The following is a 26598-nucleotide window of genomic DNA, read 5'->3' as shown; positions in this document are numbered from 1 at the left end:
ATCAGGACTGTACGATGGATGCCTAATGATTTCTTGTTGAAACTCTTGCAAAATTACCCTCGTTTTTCATGAGGAGTGAGCAGGAGCATTGTGGTGGAGAAGGAGTCTCTGGTGAAGTTTTCCCAGGCATTTTTCTGCTAAAGCTCTGGGTAACCTACTCAAAACACTCTCATAGGAAGCAAATGTTATCATTCTTTGGCCCTCCAGAAAGATAACAGCAAAATACTTTCAGCATCCCAAAAAACTGTTGCCATGACCTTCGACTGGTCTACTTTTGCTTTGGCCAGATCACTTCCACCTCTTGGTAGCCACTGCTTTGTGCTTTGTCTTCAGGATCATTCTGGTGAACCCATGTGTCATCTCCTGTTGCAGTTTTTTTTTTTTGAAGAAATGCTTCAGATTCTTGATCCCACTTATTTAAAATTGCCATTGAAAGCTCTGTTCTTCTCTATAGTTGATCTGGGCACAGCAGTTTTAGCACCCATCAAATGGAAAGTTTGCTTAACTTTATTTTTCGTGATTTCTTTATTTTTCAAAATTGTGTAAGCCGAACCAATTGAGATATCTGTGCTGTTGGCTTTTTCTTTCTCTTTCTTTCTTTCTTTCTTTCTTTCTTTCTTTCTTTCTTTCTTTCTTTCTTTCTTTCTTTCTTTCTTTCTTTCTCTCTCTCTCTCTCTCTCTCTCTCTCTCTCTCTCTCTTTCTTTCTTTCTTTCTTTCTCTTTTCTTTTCTTTTTTCTTTTCTTTCTTTTTTTTTTTTTTCCGGAGTCTTGCTCTGTCACCCAGGCTAGAGTGCAGCATGTGATCTCAGTTCATTGCAACTCTGCTTCCCAGGTTCAAGCAATTCTCCTGCCTCAGCCTCCTGAGTAGCTAGGATTACAGGCACCCACCACCGCGCCTGACTGATTTTTGTATTTTTAGTAGAGACAGGGCTCCACCATCTTGGCCAGGCTGGTCTCGAACTCCTGACCTTGTGATCCACCTGCCTTGGCCTCCCAAAGTGCTGGGATTACAGTCATGAGCCAACGTGCCCAGCCTCTTTTTTTCTTTTTTGAGACAGTCTCACTCTGTCACCCAGGCTGGAGTAGCTCACTACAGCCTCCACCTCCCAGGCTCAGGTGATCTTCCCTCCTTAGTCTCCTGAGTAGCTGGGACTACAGGAGGCGTGCATCACCATGCCAGGCTAATTTTTTATTTTTGTGTAGATACAAGGTCTCATTACATTGACTAGGCTGGTCTTGAACTCCTGGGCTCAAGCAATCCTCCTGTTTTGGTCTCCCAAAGTGCTGGGATTATAGGTGTGAGCCACTGTGTCCAGAAAATGCATAGTTACTGAGAGAAAGTTGCAAGAACAACACAACCCAATAAGAGACCACGGAGCTTTTGTGGGTAGGCAAATGGGCTCAGTGAGCCTGGATTCCAAGCTGAGGAGGGGCTCTATGGACTGTGTGGGTCTGGAGCTGCAGAGACCGGGAGACACAGAGCTTGTGCTGCACCTTCAGTGGCCAAGAGCCCCAAGCCTGTGAGTCTGATTCACTGATTCAACACATACTACATACCCACTTAAAAATGCAAGCAATAGGCTCGAGCACTGGGAATACATCTATAAGCCAGACAGACCAAATTCTTTCTCCCAGAAGCTCAGAACTGAGTGATGGGCAAGACAGACAATAAGCAAATAACTATTTAGACTGTCAAGTGGTAATAAGTGCAATGAAAAAGAATCAGCCAGAGCAGTGGGAGAACAAGCATCGGTAGGGTGTGGAGGGGGTGCTGTTTTTAAGACTGGGTTGTCAAAGACATCCTCTCCAGTAAAGTAGTATTGTGGGCTGAGTAATATCCCCCCAAAATTCATGTCCACCCAGAACCTCAGAATGTGACCTTATTTGGAAAGGATTTTGCAGATGTAATTAGTCAAAGATCTCAAGATGAGGTCATGCTGGATTCAGGATGTGCCCTAAATCCAATGCTGAGTATCCTTATAATGAGAGGAGAGGGCACAGAGACAAGGTGGCCATGTGGAGATGGAGGCAGAAATTGGAATGACGCTCCCACAAGCCAACCAGATTGGAATGCCTGGGGGCCACCAGAAGCCAGGAAGAAGCAAAGAAGGACGCTGCCCCAGAGCCTTCAGAGGGAGCATGGCCCAATCAACACCTCGATTTTGGACTTCTTAGCTTCCTGCACTGTGAGAGATTACATAGTTGTCATTTTACATTTACATTTTATTTTGAATTAATTTTACTTTAATTTTATTTTGTTCAGTTGCCACCATACTCAGGTTGTGGTCATTTGTTGTGGCATCCCTAGGGAGCTAACACAGACAGTGCCTGAGTGGAGCTCTGAGTGAGGAAAGGAGTGAGCCGGCGGAGCAGGACCAGCCGGGGCAGGGGCAGAGGCAGAGGGAAGCCCAGTGAGAGAGGGGTACAGGGTGCAGGCAACACTGAGGGAGGAGTGTGTGAGGAGAAGGATGTGGGAGAGAAGGCCAAAGTAGCTTCAGGGAACAAGATGGAGGAGACCAGAGTAAGGATTTTTTTTTTTAATATGTGTATATATGTATGTATGTGTGTGTATATATGTATGTATGTATATATACACTCATATATTTTTTATATTTACATACTTTTAAAAAATATTTTTAATATTTTATATACACACATTTATATATAATTATATCTAATATATATTTAATATATTATATATAATTATATCTAATATATATTATATTTAATATATTAGATATAATTATATCTAATATCTAATATATAATATATAATTATATCTAATATATAATATATAATATATAATATATAATATATAATTATATCTAATATATTAGATATAATATATAAAACTATTATGTTATAATATATAATTGTATTATATACATTATAATACATATTATATATAATATATATAATAATATTATATACATATATATTTCTCACTCCATCACCCAGGCTGGAGTGCAGTGGCACAATCTTGACTCACTGCAACCTCCGCCTCCTGGGTTCAAGTGACTCTTGTGCCTCAGCCTGAGTAGCTGGGATTACAGGTGTGCACCTCCACGCCCGGCTAATTTTTGCATTTTTTTTGTAGAGACGGAGTCTCACCATGTTGCCTAGGCTGGTCTCAAACTCCTGGGCTCAAACAATCTGCTCACCTTGGCCTCCCAAAGTGCTGGGATTATAGGTGTGAGCCTGAGTTTTATTCTTAGCAAAATGAGTAGCTATTAGAGCAAAGAGCTACTAAGGGGATCCTTCTGGCTGCCATGTGGAGAGTGGACTACAGGATGGCAAGAGTGGCTGTGAGCCATCAGGAGGAGACTGTCTCAGGTGTACAGGGGAGGGGGGCTGCATTAGTCCTTCTTGCGATGCTATAAAGAAATGCCTGGGCTGGGTGCAGTGGCTCACGCCTGTAATCCCAGCAGTTTGGGAGGCCGAGGTGGGTGGATCACGAGGTCAGGAGGTTGAGAACATCCTGGCTAACATGGTGAAACCCTGTCTCTACTAAACTTATAAAAAAAATTAGCCGGGCGAGGTGGCAGGCGCCTGTAGTCCCAGCTACTCGGGAGGCTGAGGCAGGAGAATGGCGTGAACCCGGGAGGTGGAGCTTGCAGTGCACTCCACTGCACTCCAGCCTGGGCAACTGGGCAAGACTCCGTCTCAGAAAAATAAAAATAAAAATAAAAAATAAAGGTAGGGATGTGATTAGATTGGGAAGATATTTTGAAGGTAGAGCTGTAGAATTTGCTGATGTGGGCTGTGAGGAAAAAGTGGAGCTTGAACTGACTCCAAGGCGTTGGGCCTCAGCAAGGAATCAAGTTGTCATTTACCAAAATGAGCAAGACTTGAGGTGGAGCAGGCTTGGGTAAGGGCTGTGTGTGGGATGTGTGTGAGGGGAGAGGGTGGAGAAGTGTAAAGCTCTGTATGGGCCATGTTAAGATCCAAATGCCCATGATACCTCCCAGGGGAGAAGTCAAGTAGATGGTTGGATATAGGCAAACGGAGCCCAGTGGGGCAGTGGGAATGGAGATAGACTTTGGGAATAGGGGTGGAAAGAATCAGCTTATATATAGGGAGCTATTAAAGCCATGAGACTAGCTTATATTAGAGGGAGTGGATTTGGGGAAGAGTGGAGTTTGCAAATGGCACCTGGAGCCCTGTGAAGCTTAGACACGGAGGAGATGAGGATGGACTAGCAAAGAAGACAAAGAAGGAATGACTGGTGAAAAGATAAAAGGGGGTAACTAGAAGAGTATGGTGCCTGGAAGTCAGGGAAAGAATGTATTTCAAGAAGAAGGAAGCAATGGTTGCTGAAAAATCAAGTCATATGAGGTGTCAGAATTGGCCGCTGGGTTTGCGAACATGGCGGTCACTTGTGAGCATGAGAACTGAGCTTGAAGAGTGGTGTGGCAGAAATGGGATTGGAATGGACTGAGGTAGGGACAGGAGAAAAGAAGAAGTGGGGAGTATAAGACAACTCTTTTGAGAAGCTTTGCTATAAAAGGCAGCAGAGAAATTGAGCTGTAGGGGGAAAGAGGTAGGGCTAAGGGAAGGGATTTATTTTTAGATGGGAATATTACAGCTGTTCATAGACTTATGGAAATGATCCTCTGCAGAGGGAAAATTGATGGTGTGGGAGCACAAGGGCATTGTTGCAGGAATAACATCTGTGATGAGTCAATGGCTTTGGGACCTGGTGCCCAGGTACAAGGGCTGGCCTTAAATAGCACAGGTGGTTCTCCTGTGCAATGGGAGGGAAAGCACCATACCTGGACGTGTACACATCTGGGTTGTGTGTTTTGCAGAAGGGTCCTATGGAAGCCCTGTTCTGATTGCTTCAGTTTTCTCAGTGAAATAGAAGCAAGATCATACTTCCTTAATGAGTACAGAGTTCCTGTTTGAAATAATTTAAAAGGTTTGAAAATAGATAATAGTGATGGGGAAGAAGGAGAAGAAGAAGAGGAGGAGGAAGATGGCATTTATTGGAAAGGCACTGGGGGAAACGTTGAAAGTTGAGGAGAAGAGGGGAAGGTGATAAAGGAGAGTGTTATGGTTTGTCTGTGTCCCCACCCAAATCTCATCTTGAATTGTAGCTCCCATAATTTCTATGTGTTGTGGGAGGGACCCGGTGGGAGATAATTGGATCATGGGGGGTGATTTCCCCGATACTGTTCTCATGGTAGTGAATAAGTCTCACAAGATCTGATGGTTTTATAAGGGGAAACCCCTTTCACTTGGCTCTCATTTCTCTCTTGTCTGCTGCTATGTAAAATGTGCTTTTCACCTTCCACTATGATTGTGAGGCCGCCTCAGCCACATGGAACTGTGAGTCCATTAAACGTCTTTTTCTTTATAAATTACCCAGGTATGTCTCAGGTAGGTCTTTACCAGCAGCGTGAGAACAAACTAATACCGGAGAGCAAGTGCCCAGGAAATGTCAGAGAATTGCTGAGCTGCACTAAGTGTCCACTGGAGGTCCATGGTTATGAATTTGATGCAAGATGAGTCCTCAGGGCTGTGAATCTTTCTCCAGCCATGTCTAACTGCCTGGGGATAAACAGACTAGACCCAACCACATTTAACCTGGCTTAGGTTTTGCCACATGAATCCATGTGCACACCAGGAGGAGAGGATGAAAATGTTGTGGAGGATGTACTCAAACCAATGAGTTAATAAGGGGCTGTGAAATCTAAGCCAGGACAAAGGAAAGTGAGGATGTGACAGAGGTGAGGGAGTGTCCAACATAGGAGAGTAGTATGTTCAAAGTCCCAGTGATGTTGCATAACTTGAGGCCTCAAGGACTCAGAACATGAGAAGGGAGCCTGAATAATAATAGGAAGGGGTAGTGGAGTGGGATGCTTGAGGGAGAGGTCTTTCCACAAGAGCAGGTAGTTAGGGTGGAGTGAAGTCCTGGGTCATCAAAAACAATGATAGGAGCTGGCGATGATGTGGAGAAATTGTAACTGTCATACATTGCTAGTGGAACTGGAAAATGATGCAGTCACTTTGGAAAACAATTCGGTAGTTTCTCAAAATGTTAAACATAGAATTGCCATAGGACCCAGTAATTTCACTCTTAGATATATCATATGTCATGATAAAGACTTATATGTGAATGTTCATAGCCACCTTATTTATTTATTGAGACAGAGTTTTGCTTTTGTCACCCAGGCTGGAGTGCAGCAGCACGATCTCAGCTCACTGCAACCTCTGCCTCCCGAGTTCAAGTGATTCTCCTGCCTCAGCCTTCTGAGTAGTTGGGATTATAGGCACATGCCACCATACCCAGCTAATTTTTGTATTTTTAGTAGAAACAGGGTTTCACCATGTTGGCCAGGCCGGTCTCAAACTCCTGGCCTCAAGTGATCCACCTGCCTCGGCCTCCCAAAGTGCTTGGATTACAGGCATGAGCCACTGCGCTCAGCCTCATAAGAGCCTTATTCTTTACAGTCAAAAAGTAGAAATGAGCCATATGTTTGTCAACTGATGAATGGATAAACAAAAATGTGGTACAGCCATACAGTGGAATGCCCTTTAGCAACAAAAGTGAATAGAGTCCTGATTGCTGCAGTGTGGATGAACCTTCCAAACATTATGCTAAGTGAAAGAACACAGACACAAAAGACCACATTTTGTATAATTCTATTTAGATAAAATGTTCAGAAAAGGCAAATCTATAGGGACAGAAACTAGATGAGAGAGTCTTTTTCAAATGATGAAAGTTATGGAAAATTTGTGATGGTGTTTGCAGAATTCAATAAATATACGAAAAATCATTTTGCACTTAAAATGGGTGAGTTTTCTAGTAAGTAAATTACATCTCAATGAAGCTGTTGCACACATATCAGAAATAGTTGTTCATGGAGAGAGACAATGGGCCAGGCATTAAATATTCAAGAGATGACCCAGGGATCTGAGATGGCTGCAATGAGGGAGGGGTGGTGGGTAGTGGAGCCTGATGGTATGAGTTTAAAAGGAGCTGGGGGGGTTTGGAATGAGAGAGAGGCAATGGTCTGGGAGGAGATACGAAGAAAAAGGAGGACCTACATCCCACCTCTAGACCCAGTGGTTGAGGGGTACAAAGGAGAGCCTACCTCACTCTGTTTTTTGTTTTGTTTTGTTTTTGAGACGGAGTTTTGCTCTTGTTGCCCATGTTGGAGTGCAATGGCACGATCTCGCCTCACCGAAACCTCCGCCTCCTGGGTTGAAGCAATTCTCCTGCCTCAGCCTCCCGAGTATCTGGGATTACAGGCATGTGCCATTACGCCCAGCTAATTTTGTATTTTTAGTCAAGACGGGGTTCCTCCATATTGGTCAGGCTGGTCTTGAACTCCTGACCTCAGGTGATCCACCTGCCTCAGCCTCCCAAAGTGCGGGGATTACAGGCGTGAGCCTCCGCGCCCCGCCGCCTACCTCACTTTAAGAGGGTTGAAGGGAAAGCCCTGCCTTCTGGGAATAAGCAGACAAAATGGAGGAGGGAATGGTATGGGCAGGAAATTAGGTGGGAAAATGCTTACTTATGGGAAATGGCAAAGAGCAACCTGACTGAATAGAGTATCAGTAAAGGAATGATATGACAGAAGCGGAGACATATTCATCCAGAGGAAACTCAAACTTCAGGCACCCTCACTTGCTTGGCCCTTCCAAGCACTTGGGAGGTGACTTAGCGATGTATTTAAGTGGTCCACATGGTTTTGTAAAATTTGTAAAGGTAAGCAGAGAATTTGGGTCTCATCAAAGCTGAGTCGGTGAATCTCTTCATAGGATATATTTTAAAAAGCTGAGTCAAAATGGAACTTCCCTCCCATCAGAAATAAAGGCAATAGTGCAGAGTATATAGTGATAGCTGAGCGTGGTGACTCACGCCTGTAATCCCAGCACTTTGGGAGACCAAGGCAGGTGGATTGCTTGAGCCGAGGAGTTCGAGACCAGCCCAGGCAACATAGCAAAACCCTCTATCTACAAAAAATACAAAAATTAGCTGGGTGTGGTGTGTGTACCTGTAGCCCCATCTACTGGGGAGGCTGAGGTGGGAGGATCGCTTGAGTCCAGGAGGGGAAAAAAAAAGGACTTTTCTTTTCCCTCTTTTATTATTTATTTGTTTGTTTGTTTGTTTATTTAATTCTGAGACTGAGTCTCGCTCTGTCACCCAGGCTGGAGTGCAGTGGCCGGATTTCGGCTCACTGCAAGCTCCGCCTTCCAGGTTCACACCATTCTCCTGCCTCAGCCTCCCGAGTAGCTGGGACTACAGGCGCCAGCCACCACGCCCAGCTAAATTTTTTTGTATTTTTTAGAAGAGATGAGGTTTCACCGTGTTAGCCAGGATGGTCTCAATCTCCTGACCTTGTGATCTGCCCGCCTCGGCCTCCCAAAGTGCTGAGATTACAGGCGTGAGCCACCGCGCCCGGCCGTATTAATTTATTTTTATTTTTGTTCTTCAGAGACTGTGTTGCCCAGGCTGGAGTGCAGACCAGCCTGAGTTTGAGACCAGCCTGAGCAACATAGTGCAACCCTGTCTCTACAAAAAAAAAACTTAGGGAGGCATGGTGCCCTACACTTGTAGTCAGCTACTCTGGAGGCTGAGGTGGGAGGACTGGCTGAGCAGGAGAGATCGAGGCTGCAGCGAGCCATGATTGCACCACTGCACTCCAGCCTAGGTGACAGAGCAAGATCCTGTCTCAAATATAAATAAATAAATAAATAAATCAGTTGTTGGTTCAACTCAACTTTCTTAATTTTGTTTATTAATTTCTGCCTTTATCTTAATGTTCAGGATTATTTATTTATTTATTTGAGACTGGGTCTCGCTCTGTCGCCCAGACTGGAGTGCAGTGGCGTGGTCTCGGCTCACTGCAGCCTCTGCCTCCCGGGCTCAAGGGATCCTCCCACCTCAGACCCCCAAGTAGCTGGAATTACAGGCGCGCGCCACCATGCCCGGCTAATTTTTGTATTTTTTTGTAGAGGAAGGGTCTCGTTTTTTTGCCCAGGCTGGTCTTGAACTCCTGGACTCAAGCGATCCCCCTGCCCCGGCCTCCCAAAGCTCTGGGATTTCGGGCGTGAGCCACCGCGCCCGGCCAGGGCTTTCTTATTTTCTAATCAATGTATTTAAGGCGATACATTTTCCTCAGAGTGTCGCTTTGACTGCATGCCACAATGTGAATAATGACAGGCAGGAATGTATATTAGGCTCTCATTAAAGTTAGTGCTCAATATTGGTTAGCTCCCTTTAACCTTATCCTGTACTTGGCCGACAAGCATTCGTTGGGCGTCCGTCCGACGCCAAGAAGCTCTTCAAAGCCACTTTCCCTGCCCAGCCTCTTTTCTCCCGCGCGGGCAACTCCAACCGGCCTGGCCGTCACGCCCCCTCACGTCACTCACCGCCCCGTCACGTTCCCATGACACCACGCAGGCGCCACCAACAAAGGGCCGAACCCTCCGTGCCCTTCCGCTTTTCCAAAGGCCTCTCTGCGACGACGGCAAGAAAAATAGTTCCTTGACAACTGAGCTCTTTCTCAGGAGAAGGCGGGACCAGGCGGGGCTTACAAGCGCAACGAAACGGAAGTCCGTGGTTCTTGTAACGGGATTGGACCCCGCGCTCCCAGGGGCGGGCTCAGATGGGCGGAGGGATTCGTTTTAAGCAACGGGCGGCCCTCCGCCTCCATTGAAGGCGGGGAAATACCGCGGCGCGGGCGGTAGTTGTTGTGGTTTCCGTTCTGAGCTCGCAGCTTAGGAGCTGAAGATCGCGGACTTAGCGTTCCCGCGTCCGAGTCCGGCCATCAGTGACTGCAGATCCGGAGGCCGGGAGCTCAACCACCCTTCTTCGGAACAGGGCCGGCCTGCTGCTGTGCCTTCGCCGCTTGGTGCCTGTATCTACTCCTGGGCCTAGCTCGGCTCCGGGGCGGCTTAGGAGAAGGCCGCCGGCGAGATGTTCAAAAATACGTTCCAGAGCGGCTTCCTCTCCATCCTCTACAGCATCGGCAGCAAGCCCCTGCAAATCTGGGACAAAAAGGTCGGGCTGGGGGCGGCGGCGGTGCGGGGTGGAGGGGCTACACCCCCTCCTCGTCTGGGGACTGGGGACGGGGAATGGTTGTGTCGAATTGGGGCCTGGGAGAGGCGGAGAGGACGCTGTGCCTTGTCCTCAGCCTGGCGGGACTGGGGCGCGAGGTGGGGGCGTCGTGTAAGCAGCGGAGGAGGTGAGGTGGTGCATGTGGGTGGGCGTGGCTGGGATCTAAGCGTCCTGCAGCTGTGGTGTGGTTAGGGCCACGACCCTTGCTGCTGACTTGACTTGGTCGGTCAGTCCCTTCTTTTGAGCCACTGTTTCCCCACCAATATAATGGGGTTGATGGTGCCCATCTCCTAGCATGAAATGCACGAACTTACTTGAGGGAGCTTCGGGGATGTACAGATGAAAGTACCTGCTATTCACGGATTCCAAATATTTACTGATATCCTGTTTTGTGCCAGGCACGGTGCTGGGCGCTAGACACAGAGCCTTTGTTCAGGCACCCTTACAGAGGCTGCGACAGAAAAGCTCCGGCCAAGCCAGTGATGTTTAAATTTCATTCGTTTGCTCCCTTCCTCCCACTGATCCCAAATAAATCAGAATTCAGTGGCCCTTGGCACCTGCTCCACACTCACTGTGACTTGCCTGTACTATGCCCTCGGTGCCTGATTTCTCCATCAGGAAAACTGCAGAATGCTGACAGTCAAAGTCTTGTTTGGATTAATAAACTCAGAGCCAAGTACAGGCCTCATCTTTATTCCGGCATCCACTAGATGATACTGTGTTTGGCCCCACGAGATGATGAGTCTATTTTTTGCAGATGTGAAGAAAGATCTAGCTGTCTATGAATTGGTCTGCATTTTATTACTTTGGTATTTCGTTCTTCATGCAAATTCCCAGGCAATCAGCTGTACTATTTCTTGAATATAAGTTACGGGAGGCACTCCAGTGTGGAATTTCAGTCATATTCTTAGTACTTCTCTCTGGGAGAATGTCGAGTGTGGGTATGATGAATGCTGCTTTTTATAGAGATGCATGTGGAATAATCTCAGCAGGGTTTATTGGTAATGAAGCCAAGAATTTTGGATTTTATCTCGGAACAAGCCTCTGTATTCCCTTATCCACAGATGAGAGCTATGGGCCACATAAAGTTGGGAGAGAACATGGGCAGCTTTCTGCCTGTCACCACTAGGGAACTCTGCGTTCTGAGGGCAGCTTTGAGGATGGTGTGTTCATAGTGTTACTTTCATAAGATAGTTGAAAAATCTGAATATAATGAAGTTGGGCCTTCGTGTATGTAAAATCTGCCCATCTCTTCTCTTTCAGATGATTCTATCCACAAGCTAGAGCTAGTGCCGGAGTACAGGACAGCAGTTCCTTAATGTTGCTGCCTTACTGAGGTTTTTGGTTTCATGGTTTTTTTCACAATGGAACAAAGCATCGTAAACTGTAAATTGCGTCTGTACAAAGAGAGCCCGGGGTGCCTGGGAACTTTGTAAGGAGATTGGTTTCCCAGCTGTCGCTTGACTCAGTTATGGGCTGTCAGAAGGCATCAAGAGAGGGGAGCCCTCTGTGCCAGTGGAATTTGGAAACTGAATTGTAACAAAGTGTCAGTATAAGGCAATTGAAATCGGGAATGGGACTTGACCTAGGAGGAGAGGTTTTCAGAGCAGATCAGAGAACTTACTAAAGCTCAAAGAATTCCTGTAGTAGGGAGGCCTCAGAATTTCTGTTAGGAAACTTGTATCAGTTTTCCATTTTAACCCTTCTGGGCTTGATCTTGTGTGCTGTGTTTTAGTTTTCAAATGTGGCTTTTTGACTGGTCAACATGTTTACCCAAGAATATAAAAGCAAAGTAACCATGGTGCACTGTGTCCCTTAACAACGCCACTAGAGGTTGGATGGTACCCTTATGACATAAACACGTGTGAAAACATTGTTAAATCGATTGGCAGGGTTACTTGGAGTAAATTAAAGAGACATTTTGGCAAAACCTTTAGAACATTCATTTCAAGCAAAATCTTCACAATGGTAAAAGTTAATTTTGTGTTTCCAACTCTTATTTAGACTCAATTGAAAAATGTTTAGGACTGAGGTTTTGTTCGCCTCTTGGGGCAAGGGAAGGAAAGAGAAGAAAAAAAGTTTGGGGCCATATCCCTCAGCTTTGTCGTGTGTGCTTTTTCTCAGCTATAAGTCCTCAGAAAGTGCTGGAAATTCAATCCAGTAAGGGGAATGCTGGGAATTGATGTACTTATTAAAGATTTATTGAGCGACAGCTGAGTGACAGGCTTTGTGTAGACTTGGGAAGATAGAGAAAACATTTTTCCTGCTCCCAGGGACTAAGGCAAAGTTGTAATAAGGACAGAGTTTGTGGGGAGTTGAGGACTGTCTACATTTAGCTAGACATGGCCTTGACTTTTGCCACTAGGTATATATTGACTGTGGTGCCTATTTATAGTTATTTTATTTCCAGAAAACTTTACTGTTTTCTTTCCTGAGTATATATAGAGAGAATTTCTGTTTGGTTTCTTTGAAGAATCTTGAGAAATTTGGTTTGACTGTTGTTTAGGCTCTGTGTCTGTGTAGAAGTGAGCACTGTATTCACAGTACCAGTGAATTTGCAAGCTTCCCTTTTTATGAGGATGGCTTGCTCATTCGTGTTTGTAACACCTGCAATTTATTTGACACTCTGAAGCTCACAGCCCCTCCCCTCCATCTCATCCTTCGGATCTCAACTTAAACATTCCTTTCATTAGGAATTTGAGTTAAGCCTCATGGGTACGCCTGTGGCTGGCAGTTTTCTATTGTAGATCGTCCACTGGACTGCAGGTTCCTTAAGCGGAAGAACAGTATCTTGCCTAAGAACCTCAGTGCTAGGGCGTGGTCAGACATCTTGGATTTGCATCCTGGCTGTGCTGTGTTCCAGTTGTGTGACCTTAGCCACGTCCTTAACCACTCAGTTTTCTCATCTATTTCTCACGGTTATGAAGATTCAGTGAAGCTGTATGTAAAGTCCTTAGCAACAGAGTTATAGTATATGCAGTCATGCACCACATGATGGCGTTTTGGTCAACGACAGACCTTACACATGACAGTGGTGCCATAAGATTATCATGGAGCTGAAAAATTCCTATCGCTTAGTGACATAATAGTTGTTCGTTAAGTCAAATGCAGTACTCGTGTTTGTGAGTAGGTGTAAACCAACCTACTCCACTACCAGTCATGTAAAAGTGTAGCATATACAATGATGTATGGTGCCTAACACTTGATGATAAATGACTATGTTACTGGCTTATGTATTTACTGTACTCTTTATCATTATTTTATTGTATTTTATTTTTCTGAGACAAGGTCTTGCTGTTGTCCAGGCTGGAACGCGGTAGCACATCAGGGCTCACTGCAGTCTCGATCTCCTGGGCTCAAGCAATCCTCCCACCTCAACCTCCCAAGTAGCTGGGACTACAGGCCCTCACCAGCACACCTCGCTAATTTTTCTATTTCTGTAGAGAACAGGGTTTCTCCATGTTGCCCAGGTGGTCTTGAATTCCTATGCTCAAGCAGCCCTCCTGCCTCAGCCTCCCAAAGTGCTAGAATTACAAGCATGAGCTCCCGTGCTGGGCCTTATCATAATTTTAGAACATACTTCTACTTACAACAACAACAAAAAGTTGCCGGGCGCGGTGGCTCAAGCCTGTAATCCCAGCACCTTGGGAGGCCGAGACGGGCGGATCACGAGGTCAGGAGATCGAGACCATCCTGGCTAACACAGTGAAACCCCGTCTCTACTAAAAAATACAAAAAACTAGCCGGGCGAGGTGGCGGGCGCCTGTAGTCCCAGCTACTCGGGAGGCTGAGGCAGGAGAATGGCGCAAACCCGGGAGGCGGAGCTTGCAGTGAGCTGAGATCCGGCCACTGCACTCCAGCCTGGGCGACAGAGCGAGACTCCGTCTCAAAAAAAAAAAAAAAAAAAGAAAACAACAACAACAAAAAGTTAACTGTAAAATAGCCTTAGGCAGGTCCTTCAGGAGATATTTCAGAAGAAGGCAGTGTTGTCATAGGAGATGACAGCGCCATGTGCGTTATTGCTCCTGCAGACCTTCCAGTGGGACAGCATGTGGAGGTGGAGACTGTGATTGATGTTAATGATCCTCACCCTGTGCGGCCCTAGGCTCGTGTGTGGTGTCTGTGTCTTAGTTTTTAACAAAAAAGTTTAAAAAGTAAAAAAAAAAAAAATAATAGGAAAAAGCTTATGGAATAAAAATATATAGAAATAAAATATTTTTGTGCAGTTGAACATTGTGTTTGTGTTTTAAGCTAAGTGTTATTACAAAATAGTCTAAAAGTTTTTTCAATTTTTAAAGTTTATAAAGTAAAAAGTTTTAGTAAGCCAAGGTTAATTTATTATTGATGAAAGAAAAATATTTTTAATAAATTTAGTGTAGCCTGCCAGGTGTAGTGGCTCATGCCTGTAATCCCAGCCCTAATTAAATAACTAAATAAAATAAATGTAGTGTAGCATAAATGTATGGTGTTCATAAAGTGTTCAGTAATGTCCTAGGCCTTCCATTCACTCACCACTCACTCACTGACTCAACCCAGAGCAACTTCCAGTCCTGCAATCTCCACCTATGGCCAGGGCCCTATCCAGTTGTATCACTTTTTATCATTTATACAGTACTTTACTGCACCTTTTCTATGTTTAGAAACACAAATACTTACCATTATGTTACAGTTGCCTACAGTATTCAGTACAGTTGTATGCTGTACAGATTGTAGCCTAGGGGCAATAGGCTATACCATATAGCCCAGGTGTGTAGGATGTTGTACTGTCTTAAGTTTGTGTAAGTACACTCTGATATTCACACAGCCATGGAACTGCCTAATGAGGCATTTCTCAGAACGTAATCCCATGCTTAAGCAATGCATGACTGTAGTTAGTACTTTATAAGTAATGACATATAGTATTAAATATGGCAGGGACTAAGGAATTTGCTCAAAACTAAAATAAGATGTTTGAAATGAGCCCACCATCCAGATGTCTAGGAATACGAAATACAGTAAAACCAGACTTCTGAAATGAGAAGAATTTAGTTGCTGCACCGTGGCTCGCCCAGCCCTAAGCCCTTAATGTGGCTCTAAGGCCACATAACCCATGCTGTGGCACCTGCTTCACTCGTTCTCCAGGCGGGGCTCACCTCACCCGGTTCCCCCTCTTAGTAGTAGCCTCCTACTGAATTGAAGGAAGTCCTGTTCTCTCACCTTCAAGCTTTTGCACTTCCTGGTCCCTCTGCTGGGCACTGCCCCTCACCACCCCACAAGCCTCACTCCCATCTTTTCAAATTAGTCTCCAGTCACAGTTCAAAGGCCTTTCTCAGAGTGACCTTCCTTGACTCTTCAGGCTAAGTTAATTTACTACTACTTATCACACGTGACATTATTAGCTTCTTAAGGTCTGTATTCCTGGCTATACAGGTTCCTGATAGAAGCTTTTGTAAGTTTCTAAACCAACAGCTTAGAAGAAATTGGGGGTTTCTTTAATGCTACCTTGACATCTGGGACCAGCACATCTTATATTTATTAAAAGACTCTTATGTTTAATGTAAACATTACTTCTGGTTGTAAGGAAAATACCAGGAGGTTCTGTTCCCACTTATACTTGTGCAAAACATGGTATAATTTTCAGTCTTAATAGTAGTATCCTGGCGGGGCGCAGTGGCTCACGCCTATAATCCCAGCACTTTGGGAGGCCGAGGTGGGCTGAGGTCGGGAGTTCAAGACCAGCCTGACCAACATGGAGAAACCCTGTCTCTCCTAAAAATACAAAAATTTGCCGGGCATGGTGGCACATGCCTATAATCCCAGCTACTCAGGAGGCTGAGGCAGGAGAATCACTTGAACCCGGGAGGTGGAGGTTGCAGTGAGCCGAGATGGTGCCATTGCACTCCAGCCTGGGCAACAAGAGTAAAACTTTGTCTCAAAAAAAACAAGTTAGCATCCTAAAAGTACATGAGATGAGATTGCATTAATTCATGAAAACGCCCTTGTCTGTGTTTCCTGTCACCTTGTCTTTCTCTCAGCTGCTGCTGTATCTTCCCTACTCCAGGACTAAATATTAGACCAGAGTCTTTTGCTGTTGTTACTGGATAGTGTTAGATTCCCATTTCCTGTTCTAATTTTAAAAATAGTCTCTCTTCAGAAAAAATTTCCTACATTCTAGTTTTTAGTTAGCATGCCTTGTTGATAAAAATTAAATTGGTGCCATTTTCAGTAGTAGAATTCAGTGTATTTGGACATAAAGGTGGTAAAACTTTTTTTTTTTTTCTGGCTTTCCCAGGGTCAGCTGGACCCTGGGAGAATGTTCTTCATTATTCTGAGTCGGGTTTTACAGTAATTGAACGAAAGCATAGTTTTTTGGGTTTGTTCGTTTGTTTGTTTTGAAACAGAGTCTCGCTGTGTTGCCCAGGCTGGAGTGCGATGGCACAATCTCAGCTCAATGCGACCTCCTCCTCCCGGATTCAAGCAATTCTCCTGCCTCAGCCTCCTGAGTAGCTGGGATTACAGGTGTGTGCCACCACACCCAGCTAATTTTTTTGTATTTTTAGTAGAGATGAAGTTTCACTATGTTGCCCAGGCCGGTCTCAAAACTCTTGATCTCAGGTGATCCGCCCACCTCAGCCTCCCAAAGTGCTGGTATTATAGGCATGAGCCACAGCACCTATCCAAAGGCATGGGTTTTCATTACACTTGCCTTTTCTTAGCTATGCACATAATTGTCCTTACGCTAACTTAGGGGTTGTTGGTGTATGCCCAGAGTTGCTTGTCTGCTGTCTGGATAGCCCCTGTCAAGTACAGCAAAGGGAGTCTCAGACTCCCTTGGAGCCTGGGAGTCTGAGTCAGAGCTATGCCCAGTTCTCCCCACAGGGGTCTCCCTCTGCCTAATTTCTGTCTGGGAAACCAGCCCTTAACCCAGTGCGGGAACTTTCCTGCTGAAATGGACAGCTCTAATGGCTTAATGTAAATTAGAGCATGTGTCATTAAAGCTAGGATACCAGATGGCTGAGAGTTCAGCTGCCTGCCAGGCTCAGTGGGTGGGGCCAGAAAAATGAAAGTTGGGGGAGGGAATGGATACAATTCGTGTTATTTTTAAAGCAATCATAGAAATATATAGCATCCACCGGCTCCCTCCCTATCCCAGTAGTAGTAGTTTGGTTTTTTTTTTTCCCTAAGCTTGACCCACTTCCCTGAGGCTTACATTCCGGGGAGGGAGAGAAATCAGTGTTCTTTATTAGTTGCCCTAGCAACCATGGAAAGCCTGGGAGAGTGTAAGACTAGCCTGAAGCTTTGGTCCCCTCTGTTGTCTGCAGAGGCTGAGAACCATTATAATCTGTAATTGCCAGTAACTGGGTTCTGAACCTCTTTGAGTACCTCCAGCTCATGGGCAGAGGAGGGGAAATTAATGAAATAAAACAATATTGGCTGTAGATTTTTTTTTTTTTTTTTTTTTGGAATAAAGCACTCATAGGCCACACTTTGATAGTGGGAATGTGTCATGAATGAAAAAGAATTAACAAATCAAAAACAGCTCTTTGTGATCTAGAGAGGGACAGAGCATGTTAAAACCTGCTTCCACCATCAGCAATAAATGCTGAGCGGTTCATTTTATCTTCATCCCAAAGCCAAGCCTGCCCAGTGACCTCTGAACTGGAAGGAGCTAAGGAAAGGACGTGGATACTTTCTGAGACATGTATCTTCCTGTATGCTGTTGTCAGAAGCTGGTTTTAGGAGGGGGTTGCTTTCCTGGAAGACCTTTATAATATTAGGCAGTGACAGCCACATTGCCATGGTGGTGGGGAGCCTTTGCCCCAATTGCCTGTTACCTCTCCCCTTTGATCCTAGTTTCAGAGCCTAGAGAAAAGGCTTTGGGAAATTCCCTACCCTCCAATGCACATATCTGATTGATCCGCCCTTACCACCTCCACCCTGCTCTTTTCCAGTGAGTTTGTATTTGTAGCCTTTTAAACAATAAAGGAGAAAAATCATAATTCACTAACAAATTCACTTAATTTTATTTCAGACATCTGGAGGCTTGTCATATGGGGGTACTTGTATTTTTCTTCTTTGGGGGTTAAACAGTCTCTTGAGGAAAAGCTCTGTTTAGTTTGTCTTACCACCAGCCAGGTTCAAACTCGAGAGAGACTGACGGGCATTCCTTCAACAAAGTTGCCTTGACCCCTCCAAGTTCCCTTGTTTTGTGGAATACATTCATTCATTTTGTAAAACTTAAATTTGTGAGTGTGTTTGTTATCTAGTAACACTGGGGGAGAGAGAAATCTCATTAGTAAGTTATTGAAAATCCAACTAAAAGTTAGCTTGCCTCAGGGCAGAAGTGTAGGAATACTACAGTCTATCCGCCTTCCAGCCTGCGTTGGCTTCTGTGTGCATTGTATGGCTTTGTTTTCTTCTGTAAAGACCTGAATAGGTCATATCTGCTGGAGTCCCAGGGAAGTCGTCAACTTTGAGAGGGGCAGAAGGCAGTTTCCCTTAACATTTTCTCCCTGTGAGATCTGGCTGGTCTCTCTGTGACTGAGGGAGGCCTCTTGTTGACTCTGGCCGGAGAGAGCTTGAGGGATGTGAAATTTGAGGGCATGCTTTAAATAAGGGTGGATAAATAGCAACATGTTGCTTTTTAACAATAGCAGTTTCCAGGCCCAAGTTACTTCTTAATCCTTTCAATTTAGCTGTCTATTTGATCTTTGCAGTTTGTCCCATTTTAAAGAATGGTTATGTTATTGGGAATAATTAGTGGTCTGTTATAAAAGTAGTGTTTGCATCTTGTTGGAATACTGCCAGCTCTTATCAGTAGGGCTGCTCGCATTAGTTGGAAATGATTTATTAATTCCTTCTTCACTGAATCTGCCTGGTTTTACACAGAAAATATAGGAGGAATATTGCCACTTAGGTTGCGAACATTTAGATGGCGAATGAGGTGGGCAGTGGTGGCGTGTTCTGCACAGAGCCAAGCCTTTGTGCTCTTAATCTCCTTGGAAAGAGGCCCAGAATTCAAAGCAGGAGGGCATTGAACATTGCCAGCTTTGTCTGAGAAGCATTTCAATGTGACGTTTTGTGTCTTGAGAGCCTAAGAAATGCTCCACTGGCGGGGACTGGGGTCCCGTCTAGCCCAGCATTCTGTCTCTGACAATGGGCACCCATTTGTGGAAGCATTCTTCATGCTGGCGGGCCTGTGGGCTTTGTGATATGCCCCAGCATCTCTGGCTTCCTATAATAGTCCACGGTGAATGTGTTATCCAGGAATTTTTAAAACCCTCCTTGAACCTATTCATTTGTGCCAACTCTTAGGGTGACAGATTCCAGAAGTCAGCAAAGATTTGAATGCTTAGTTTATGGCTAGCACAGTGCTAAGCATTGTCGAAGATAGAAATGATGCTTCATAACTGGTCCTTGCTCTTGCTTGAGCTTATTCTTCTTTAAGGAGACAAGACTTGGTTGCAATTGTGAAAAGGGTGGGCAGTGACATCAGATGTCACCTGTAGAACACCAGGCAGACCGTGAATGGATCAGACTCACAGGGACAGAGTCACAGAGACTAATGTCTAAAAACAGAAACATATTATTAATAATTTATGTTGAAAAATAAAACTGCCAGCCTCAACACTGATTTCTCCCCATATGCAAGTCTAATAGCCAAATTGTAATCAGAAGTCTGATGAGTGAACAAGAGGAGCTTTAGTCAGTGTGATTGAGTCATTGATTATGGCAGCCTAACACAGCCCTTTCCACAATACCTAAAGAAAGACCATATGTTTGTCTTTCTGATGTCTCCTGTTCTAAACCTAGTTGATCTTTTCCATATGATATTCCATTCAGCCCTAATAGTCCAGCCCTGTTTGTTTGTTTGTTTGTTCATTTTTGAGACAGCATCTCACTCTGTCACCCAGGCTTGAGTGCAGTGGCATAATCACAGCTTGCTGCAGCCTCGACCTCCCAGGCCCAGGCTATCCTCCCACCTCGGCCTCCTGAGGAGCTGGGACTGCAGGCATGTGCCACCACACCTGGCTAATTTTTTGTAGAGATGGGTTTTCACCATGTTGTCCAGACTGGTCTTAAACTCCTGAGCTCAAGCAATCCTCTCACCTTGGCCTCCCAAAGTGCTGGGATTACAAGCGTGAACCACCATGCCCAACCCCAGCCATGTTTTTTTGGTTTGGTTTTGTTTGGTTTTGTTTTGTTTTTGAGATAGGGTCTTGCTCTGTCACCTAGTCATCTAGGCTGGAGTACAGTGGCACAATCACGGCTCACTGCAGCCTGGACCTCCTGGGCTTAAGTGATCCTCCCACCTTAGCCTTTCAAGTAGTTAGGACTATAGGCACACTACAAGTGCGTGGCGCCACACCTGGCTAATTTTTTGTAGAAACAATGTCATACTCTGTTGCCCAAGCTGGTCTCGAACTCCTGAGCTCAAGCTATCCTCCTGCCTCAGCCTCCCAAAGTGCTGAGATTACAGGCATGAGCCACTGTGCCTGGCCCCCGCCCTGTTTTGAAAGTGCCTTTGCACATCTCTGTTCTGTCCATATTAGTTGCTTAAAAGTTTAGACCAGGCACGGTGGCTCACGCCTGTAATCCCAGCACTTTGGGAAGCCGAGGCGGGCAGATCATCCGAGGTCAGGAGTTCGAGACCAGCCTGATCAACATGGGGAAACCCCGTCTCTACTGAAAATACAAAAAAAAAAAAAAAAATTAGCTGGGCATGGTGGCACATGCCTGTTACCTCCGCACTCGGGAGGCTGAGACAGGAGAATCGCTTGAACCCAGGAAGTGGAGGTTGCGGTGAGCCAAGATTGCGTCATTACACTCCAGCCTGGGCAACAAGAGTGAAACTCGGTCTCAAAAAAAAAAAAAAAAAAAAGTTTAATGCTTGAAGATAATTGTTCTTTCCTAAATATTTTGAGAGGAGGAATCTGTATTGAGTATTGATTCCTCCCCGTCATCCACCTCCTACATATGCAGCAAACAATACAAAACAATGTGGGATGAGGTACTAAATTATGTCGTCTAGACAACATGAGCCAGAAAAACAAATCAGAAAAGAGAGGTCAGTGTGGGCTGAAAATGCTAAAGAAGGCGTCTGTGTGTGGCACAGATGGGAATTGAATTCCTGCTTTAAAAAGTAGAAAATTAGGGAAAAGCAGATAGGGAAGCATGGAGCAAGATAACTCCAAGGGAGGAATGCTTTCACTTTTTGTTGCTGCCCTCCTCAGTAACACTCAGCTTTTCCTTGGCTTTTCTGGCCAAAGAAGTACACGAGGCAGGATGGGCGCAGTGGCCCATGCCTGTAATTCCAGCACTTTGGGAGGCCAAGGCAGGTGGATCACGAGGTCAAGAGTTCGAGACCAGCCTGACCAACATGGTGAAAGCCCGTCTCTACTAAAGATACAAAAAAAATATAGCTGGGCGTAGTGCTGCACGCTTGTAATCCCAGCTACTCAGGAGGCTGAGGCAGGAGAATCGCTTGAACCTGGAAGGCAGAGGTTGTGGTGAGCCAAGATCACTCCATTGCACTCCAGCCTGGGAGACAGGGTGAGACTCCATCTCTCGCCGGGCGCGGTGGCTCAAGCCTGTAATCCCAGCACCTTGGGAGGCCGAGACAGGCGGATCACAAGGTCAGGAGATCGAGACCATCCTGGCTAACCCAGTGAAACCCCGTCTCTACTAAAAAATACAAAAAACTAGCCGGGTGAGGTGGCGGGAGCCTGTAATCCCAGCTACTCGGGAGGCTGAGGCAGGAGAATGGCGTAAACCTGGGAGGCAGAGCTTGCAGTGAGCTGAGATCCGGCCACTGCACTCCAGCCTGGGCGACAGAGTGGGACTCCGTCTCAAAAAAAAAAAAAAAAAAAAGAGAAAGAAAGAAATCTGCGAGGCAGTATGAGGCAGTGGAAAGACTGCTGAATCCTGAGTCTCCTACTTAGGGTTTGGGATTTGCAGTTCCGGGGTGCCAACGTCCACATTTATAAAATGGAAACAGTATCACCTGCCTTGTTGTTTTGACTGTGTGAGGCTTGAGTGAGAAGATAATGTGTGTGATATTCGTGGTGCATAGTAGGCATTCAGTAGATATTAGCTGAATCTAAATTGAGCTGATGTATTTGGGGAGAAGTTTCCCCTGATTTATGGATTGCCAAGTTACCTGGGATTCTCATGGTGGTTGATGTGACCCTGTCTAGAGGTAATAGCATGGCTTACGTACATATAAGCTTCAGTGTACTGTGTCACAAATTTCTTTGTATGCCTCTTGGGCTACCGTGGTTTTCTTGAAATGGTCCTATTCAACCTTATCAGATATTTCAGTACTAATCGAATTTTCTTTCTTGTAGGTACGGAATGGCCACATCAAAAGAATCACTGATAATGACATCCAGTCCCTGGTGCTAGAGATTGAAGGGACAAATGTAAGGTAGGTTGCCACCTCTGTTCTCCCAGAGACATCATGTACTAGGGAGGCATATGTCATAGCGGCTAATAGCACAGACTGTAGAGTCAGAGTGCCGGATGTGAGTCCAGCTCTGCCACTTAGAGCTTACCCTGGACAAGTTACTGAATTCCCCAGACCTTAGCATACTCATCTGTACAATGGACAGAATAATAGTACATTTTCCCTATAGGGTTATTGCGAGGCGTAAATAAATGAATATGTATAAAACACTTAAAACCTTGCTTAGCACATAGTAAGCATGATGTCAGTATTAGCTGTATTATTAACCAAAGTGTGTGTTGGGGTGGGGAGTGGGCGGTGTTGTACAGCTCATCCAGTGGGTGGACAGTGTGGTTTTCAGTGCCATAGAGGTCTCAGTTTTGGTTTTCTGTCATTCAGTGGCTCCCCTGCACCAGAATTGAGGTCTTCTCGCACTGGAGGAGCTTCTGAGAGCCACTGTCTGGCTTTTTTTTCCAGATATTTTATTGCTGCTGTCTAGTCCTGTGTTAAGCTTTTATTTCTGGGTCCAGCGTTTGTTAAAGCATCTGCTGACTTAGGGCTGAGGGATTCACTGGGTGGCGTGTCTGAATCTTTTAGATCTGCTGTCCAGTGTTTCCTCTTGGACCCTGTATTATTGTTGTGTATACCACAAAGGAAGAGAGTCCAGGAGTGTGTTTATTGGTATTTCCTCTCTCTACAGCACCACATACATCACATGCCCTGCAGACCCCAAGAAGACACTGGGAATTAAACTTCCTTTCCTCGTCATGATTATCAAAAACCTGAAGAAGTATTTTACCTTCGAAGTCCAGGTAAGTACACGGACGTGAATGTGGCCACTCTTGGCTATACCAGAGAGCTAGCCTTTGACCTGATGGGAAAAAGTGGCCCTACAAAAGTATCTTTATCCTTTCGCATGTATTCTTTTCTGCTTCTACTATAAGCCCAATGCAGTCCTTGTTATGTAAATTTGGCATTAGTAATCAAAATTTAATGCCAGGTTTTTAAAGAAATAGTAAGCACCTAGAAAATCTAGCGATTTCAAAGCTTCAGAGTTAGCATGGTATCCATTTCGGGAGTGACTATTTAATACTCAGTGGCTGTTCTGTTTTAGTATTTCTGATTTTTCAAAAGGAATAACATTTAGGTACTCTATGGTCTGAGAGCCAGCCGACTGTTATATGTCATAAACAGCTGGTGTTGTCTTGGCAACAAACAAGATAAACTTGCTACTTCCGGCCCATCTGCATGCAGCGTATGACCTGTGTCTGGTCTGTTTATTTTCCTGTGAGTCTCAGCCTTGGGAAAGCAAGCTGTGGGAATTCAGGTCCTTGTCTGGACAAGGTTGTGTGCTGCTTCCAAGACAGAGCTTCTTCTCTGTGTGATGCTTCTTCTCTGTATTTCACAGGTACTAGATGACAAGAATGTGCGTCGTCGCTTTCGGGCAAGTAACTACCAGAGCACCACCCGGGTCAAACCCTTCATCTGCACCATGCCCATGCGGCTGGATGATGGCTGGAACCAGATTCAGTTCAACTTATTAGACTTCACGCGGCGAGCGTATGGCACCAATTACATTGAGACCCTCAGAGTGCAGGTACTGCTCCTTTCCCAGACAGAGCCCCGGGTTGGGGTTAGGGCACACTGCGTCTAATACTGGCTTGTGGCCCACACAGCAGAACAGTGTGTGTTTCTGGCTTCAGTTTCCCACACTGTCCAGAGAGCTTTGGCCTCACAAAGGTCCAGGAAATATTGAGGAGTCGGGTCAGGTATAGAGGTGAATGCAGCAAGAAAGGCCTCCCTCTTACCAGAATCCATCCCTAAGACAAGCCAAGGAAATGCCAGAGATGAAGCGTTTCCATTCCTAGAAGAGGGCCTCTAGAAGACTCTGGAAAAGGGAGAAAATGGTCACGTTTAGCCTCTCAAAAGAAGCATTGCCTTGACAGATCCATGCAAACTGTCGCATCCGACGGGTTTACTTCTCAGACAGACTCTACTCAGAAGATGAGCTGCCGGCAGAGTTCAAACTGTATCTCCCAGTTCAGAACAAGGCAAAGGTAAGCCAGTCTTCCCCAGAGGAAGGCCCACCAGTGAGTTGGGGGAGCTGTGCTCCTGGAAGGTGCTCTGGTCTAAGAATTCAGCTGCAGAGCCTCTCTGTGTTGACACTTTGGGGGGTCTTTATATCACAAGATCTTAGGTCTCCTTCTAGCATCAGCACTGAATCAGGAATGCTCCTGTGAAAGATTCTATTACTGCTGTCTCCCCTCTCCACGGTGAGAGGGGATGAGGCACTTCCTACCACTGGCTCACAGAACTTCAGAAAGTATCTTCCATCTTAACTCTTTTTTTTTTTTTTGAGATGGAGTCTTGCTGTGTTGCCCAGGCTAGAGTGCGGTGGCACTATCTCAGCTCATTACAACCTCTGCCTCCCCGGTTCAAGGGATTCTTGTGCCTCAGGCTCCTGCGTAGCTGGGATTACAGGCGCCCACCACCATGCCCAACTAATTTTTAATTTTTGTAGAGACGGGGTTTCACCATGTTGGCTAGGTTCAAACTCCTGACCTCAAGTGATCTGCCCGCTTCGGCCTCCCAAACTGCTGGGATTACAGGCATGAGCCACCGCGCCCGGCCCCATCTTAACTCTTAATCAGCCCAAAAGTATTATCAGCTGATAGGTACCTGCTAACACAATAGTGGGTGCTTCCCTGCTTGTCTGCTGCAGATGTGTGTCCATTCTCCACAGTCACTGTCCACTCAAGTGTCACCAGAGGCAGGGGCCTGTGACACTGACCGTCTGTTTTCTAGTAACTTAAACTGATGCCTCTTTTCTGTTTTTTCCCTTCAGCAATAACTGGAATTGTGACTCAAGGGATAGACCCTGGATGTGACTCTTCTTTTAAAGAGGAAACTATGTGGAGGATGATGCAAAAACATATTTATCTTAGTTCACTCTGCTGTAGTTCTGTTATTTATACTTGGTGTTGCTTGTCATGGACACCGGTGAACATGTCGTAACTCTGTAACTGCATTGTAAGTGCAGTGGGGGTAAGGAGTCCTGTGAGTGGCGTGTGAACGCTGGAGCTTATTCCGCCGCCTGTCCCAGTGTCGGGGCAGATACCCTTTCCATGAACTTACAGAATTCAAGATGGCCCTTAAGGAATTCCAGACCAATATTTCTTCCTGCAGTTTATTCTGTGTTTTATATATTATCTAAATATTTGTATATGCTGTGTAATACTCATAATCTGGAAATGAATAAAATGATATATTCCTGGTTTGTACATTTGTTCCTAGTTTGTCTTTCTTCATGGTGATGTTTCTGTTTCCTTTGTGATATGAAAAGAGAACTATTTCCATTGAACATCTTGTATATTTCATGCTGTGAACTATCTTGTATTAAAGTATCTAAAGAACAAGACATATTATGCAGCTGACCCTTGAACAACACAGGTTTGAACTGTGCGGGTCCATTTATATGAGGATTTTCTTCCACCTCTGCCACCCCTGAGACAACAGACCAGTCCCCGCTCCTCTCGCTCCACCCCCTGCTCCTCCCCTCCTCATCAATGTGATGATGAAGACCTTTATGATGATCCACTTAATGAATAGTAAGTGGATTTTCTCTTCCTTACGATTTTCTTAATGACATTTTCTTTTCTCTAGCCTACCTTATTGTGAGAACACAAAATACAGTATGTAATTCATACAAAATATGTGTTGAATGGCTGTTTATATTATCAGTAAGGGTTCTAGTCAACAGGATGCTATAGTAGTTAAGCTTTGGGAGAGTCAAAAGTTATACATAGATTTTTGCATAAGAGGGTCGGTGCCTCTAGCCTCTGAGTTGTTCAAGGGTCAACTGTATAAACTGGTTCAGAACAACTTTTAAGACTAAATGGGGAAAAAAAAAATAGTATATGACCAGTGGAATCATCTTGCTAGGGATTGGGTCCTAGGTTGAGCTTAAGACAGAATGACATAGTCTAAATTACACCTAAATGCCTTTGGTGCGGTAATCAGCACGTCTTGTATCCTCAGCATTGGAGCAGATCACCATTTCTCTATTTGAGTTCCAGCTGAAGTACTGGCTTTGAGTGTAAGGACT

General features: G+C 45.1%; 1 protein-coding gene across 1 annotated transcript; it reads left to right on the top strand.

The window, feature by feature from the left end:
* Nucleotides 1-9662: 9662 nt before the first annotated feature.
* On the top strand, nucleotides 9663-25774 carry LOC105491516 (cilia and flagella associated protein 20). Its single transcript, XM_011758025.2, has 6 exons — nucleotides 9663-10012; nucleotides 22396-22475; nucleotides 23194-23305; nucleotides 23902-24090; nucleotides 24440-24550; nucleotides 25339-25774. The coding sequence occupies exons 1-6, from the start codon at nucleotides 9929-9931 to the stop codon at nucleotides 25342-25344; spliced, it is 582 nt and encodes a 193-aa protein (XP_011756327.1). The 5' UTR covers nucleotides 9663-9928; the 3' UTR covers nucleotides 25345-25774.
* Nucleotides 25775-26598: the final 824 nt, after the last annotated feature.

Source organism: Macaca nemestrina, chromosome 18 (genome assembly GCF_043159975.1).
Source record: "Macaca nemestrina isolate mMacNem1 chromosome 18, mMacNem.hap1, whole genome shotgun sequence".
NCBI classification, from domain to species: domain Eukaryota; kingdom Metazoa; phylum Chordata; class Mammalia; order Primates; family Cercopithecidae; genus Macaca; species Macaca nemestrina.
Note: the sequence above shows the minus strand (reverse complement) of the source record. Positions and strands in the feature narration are given on the sequence as shown.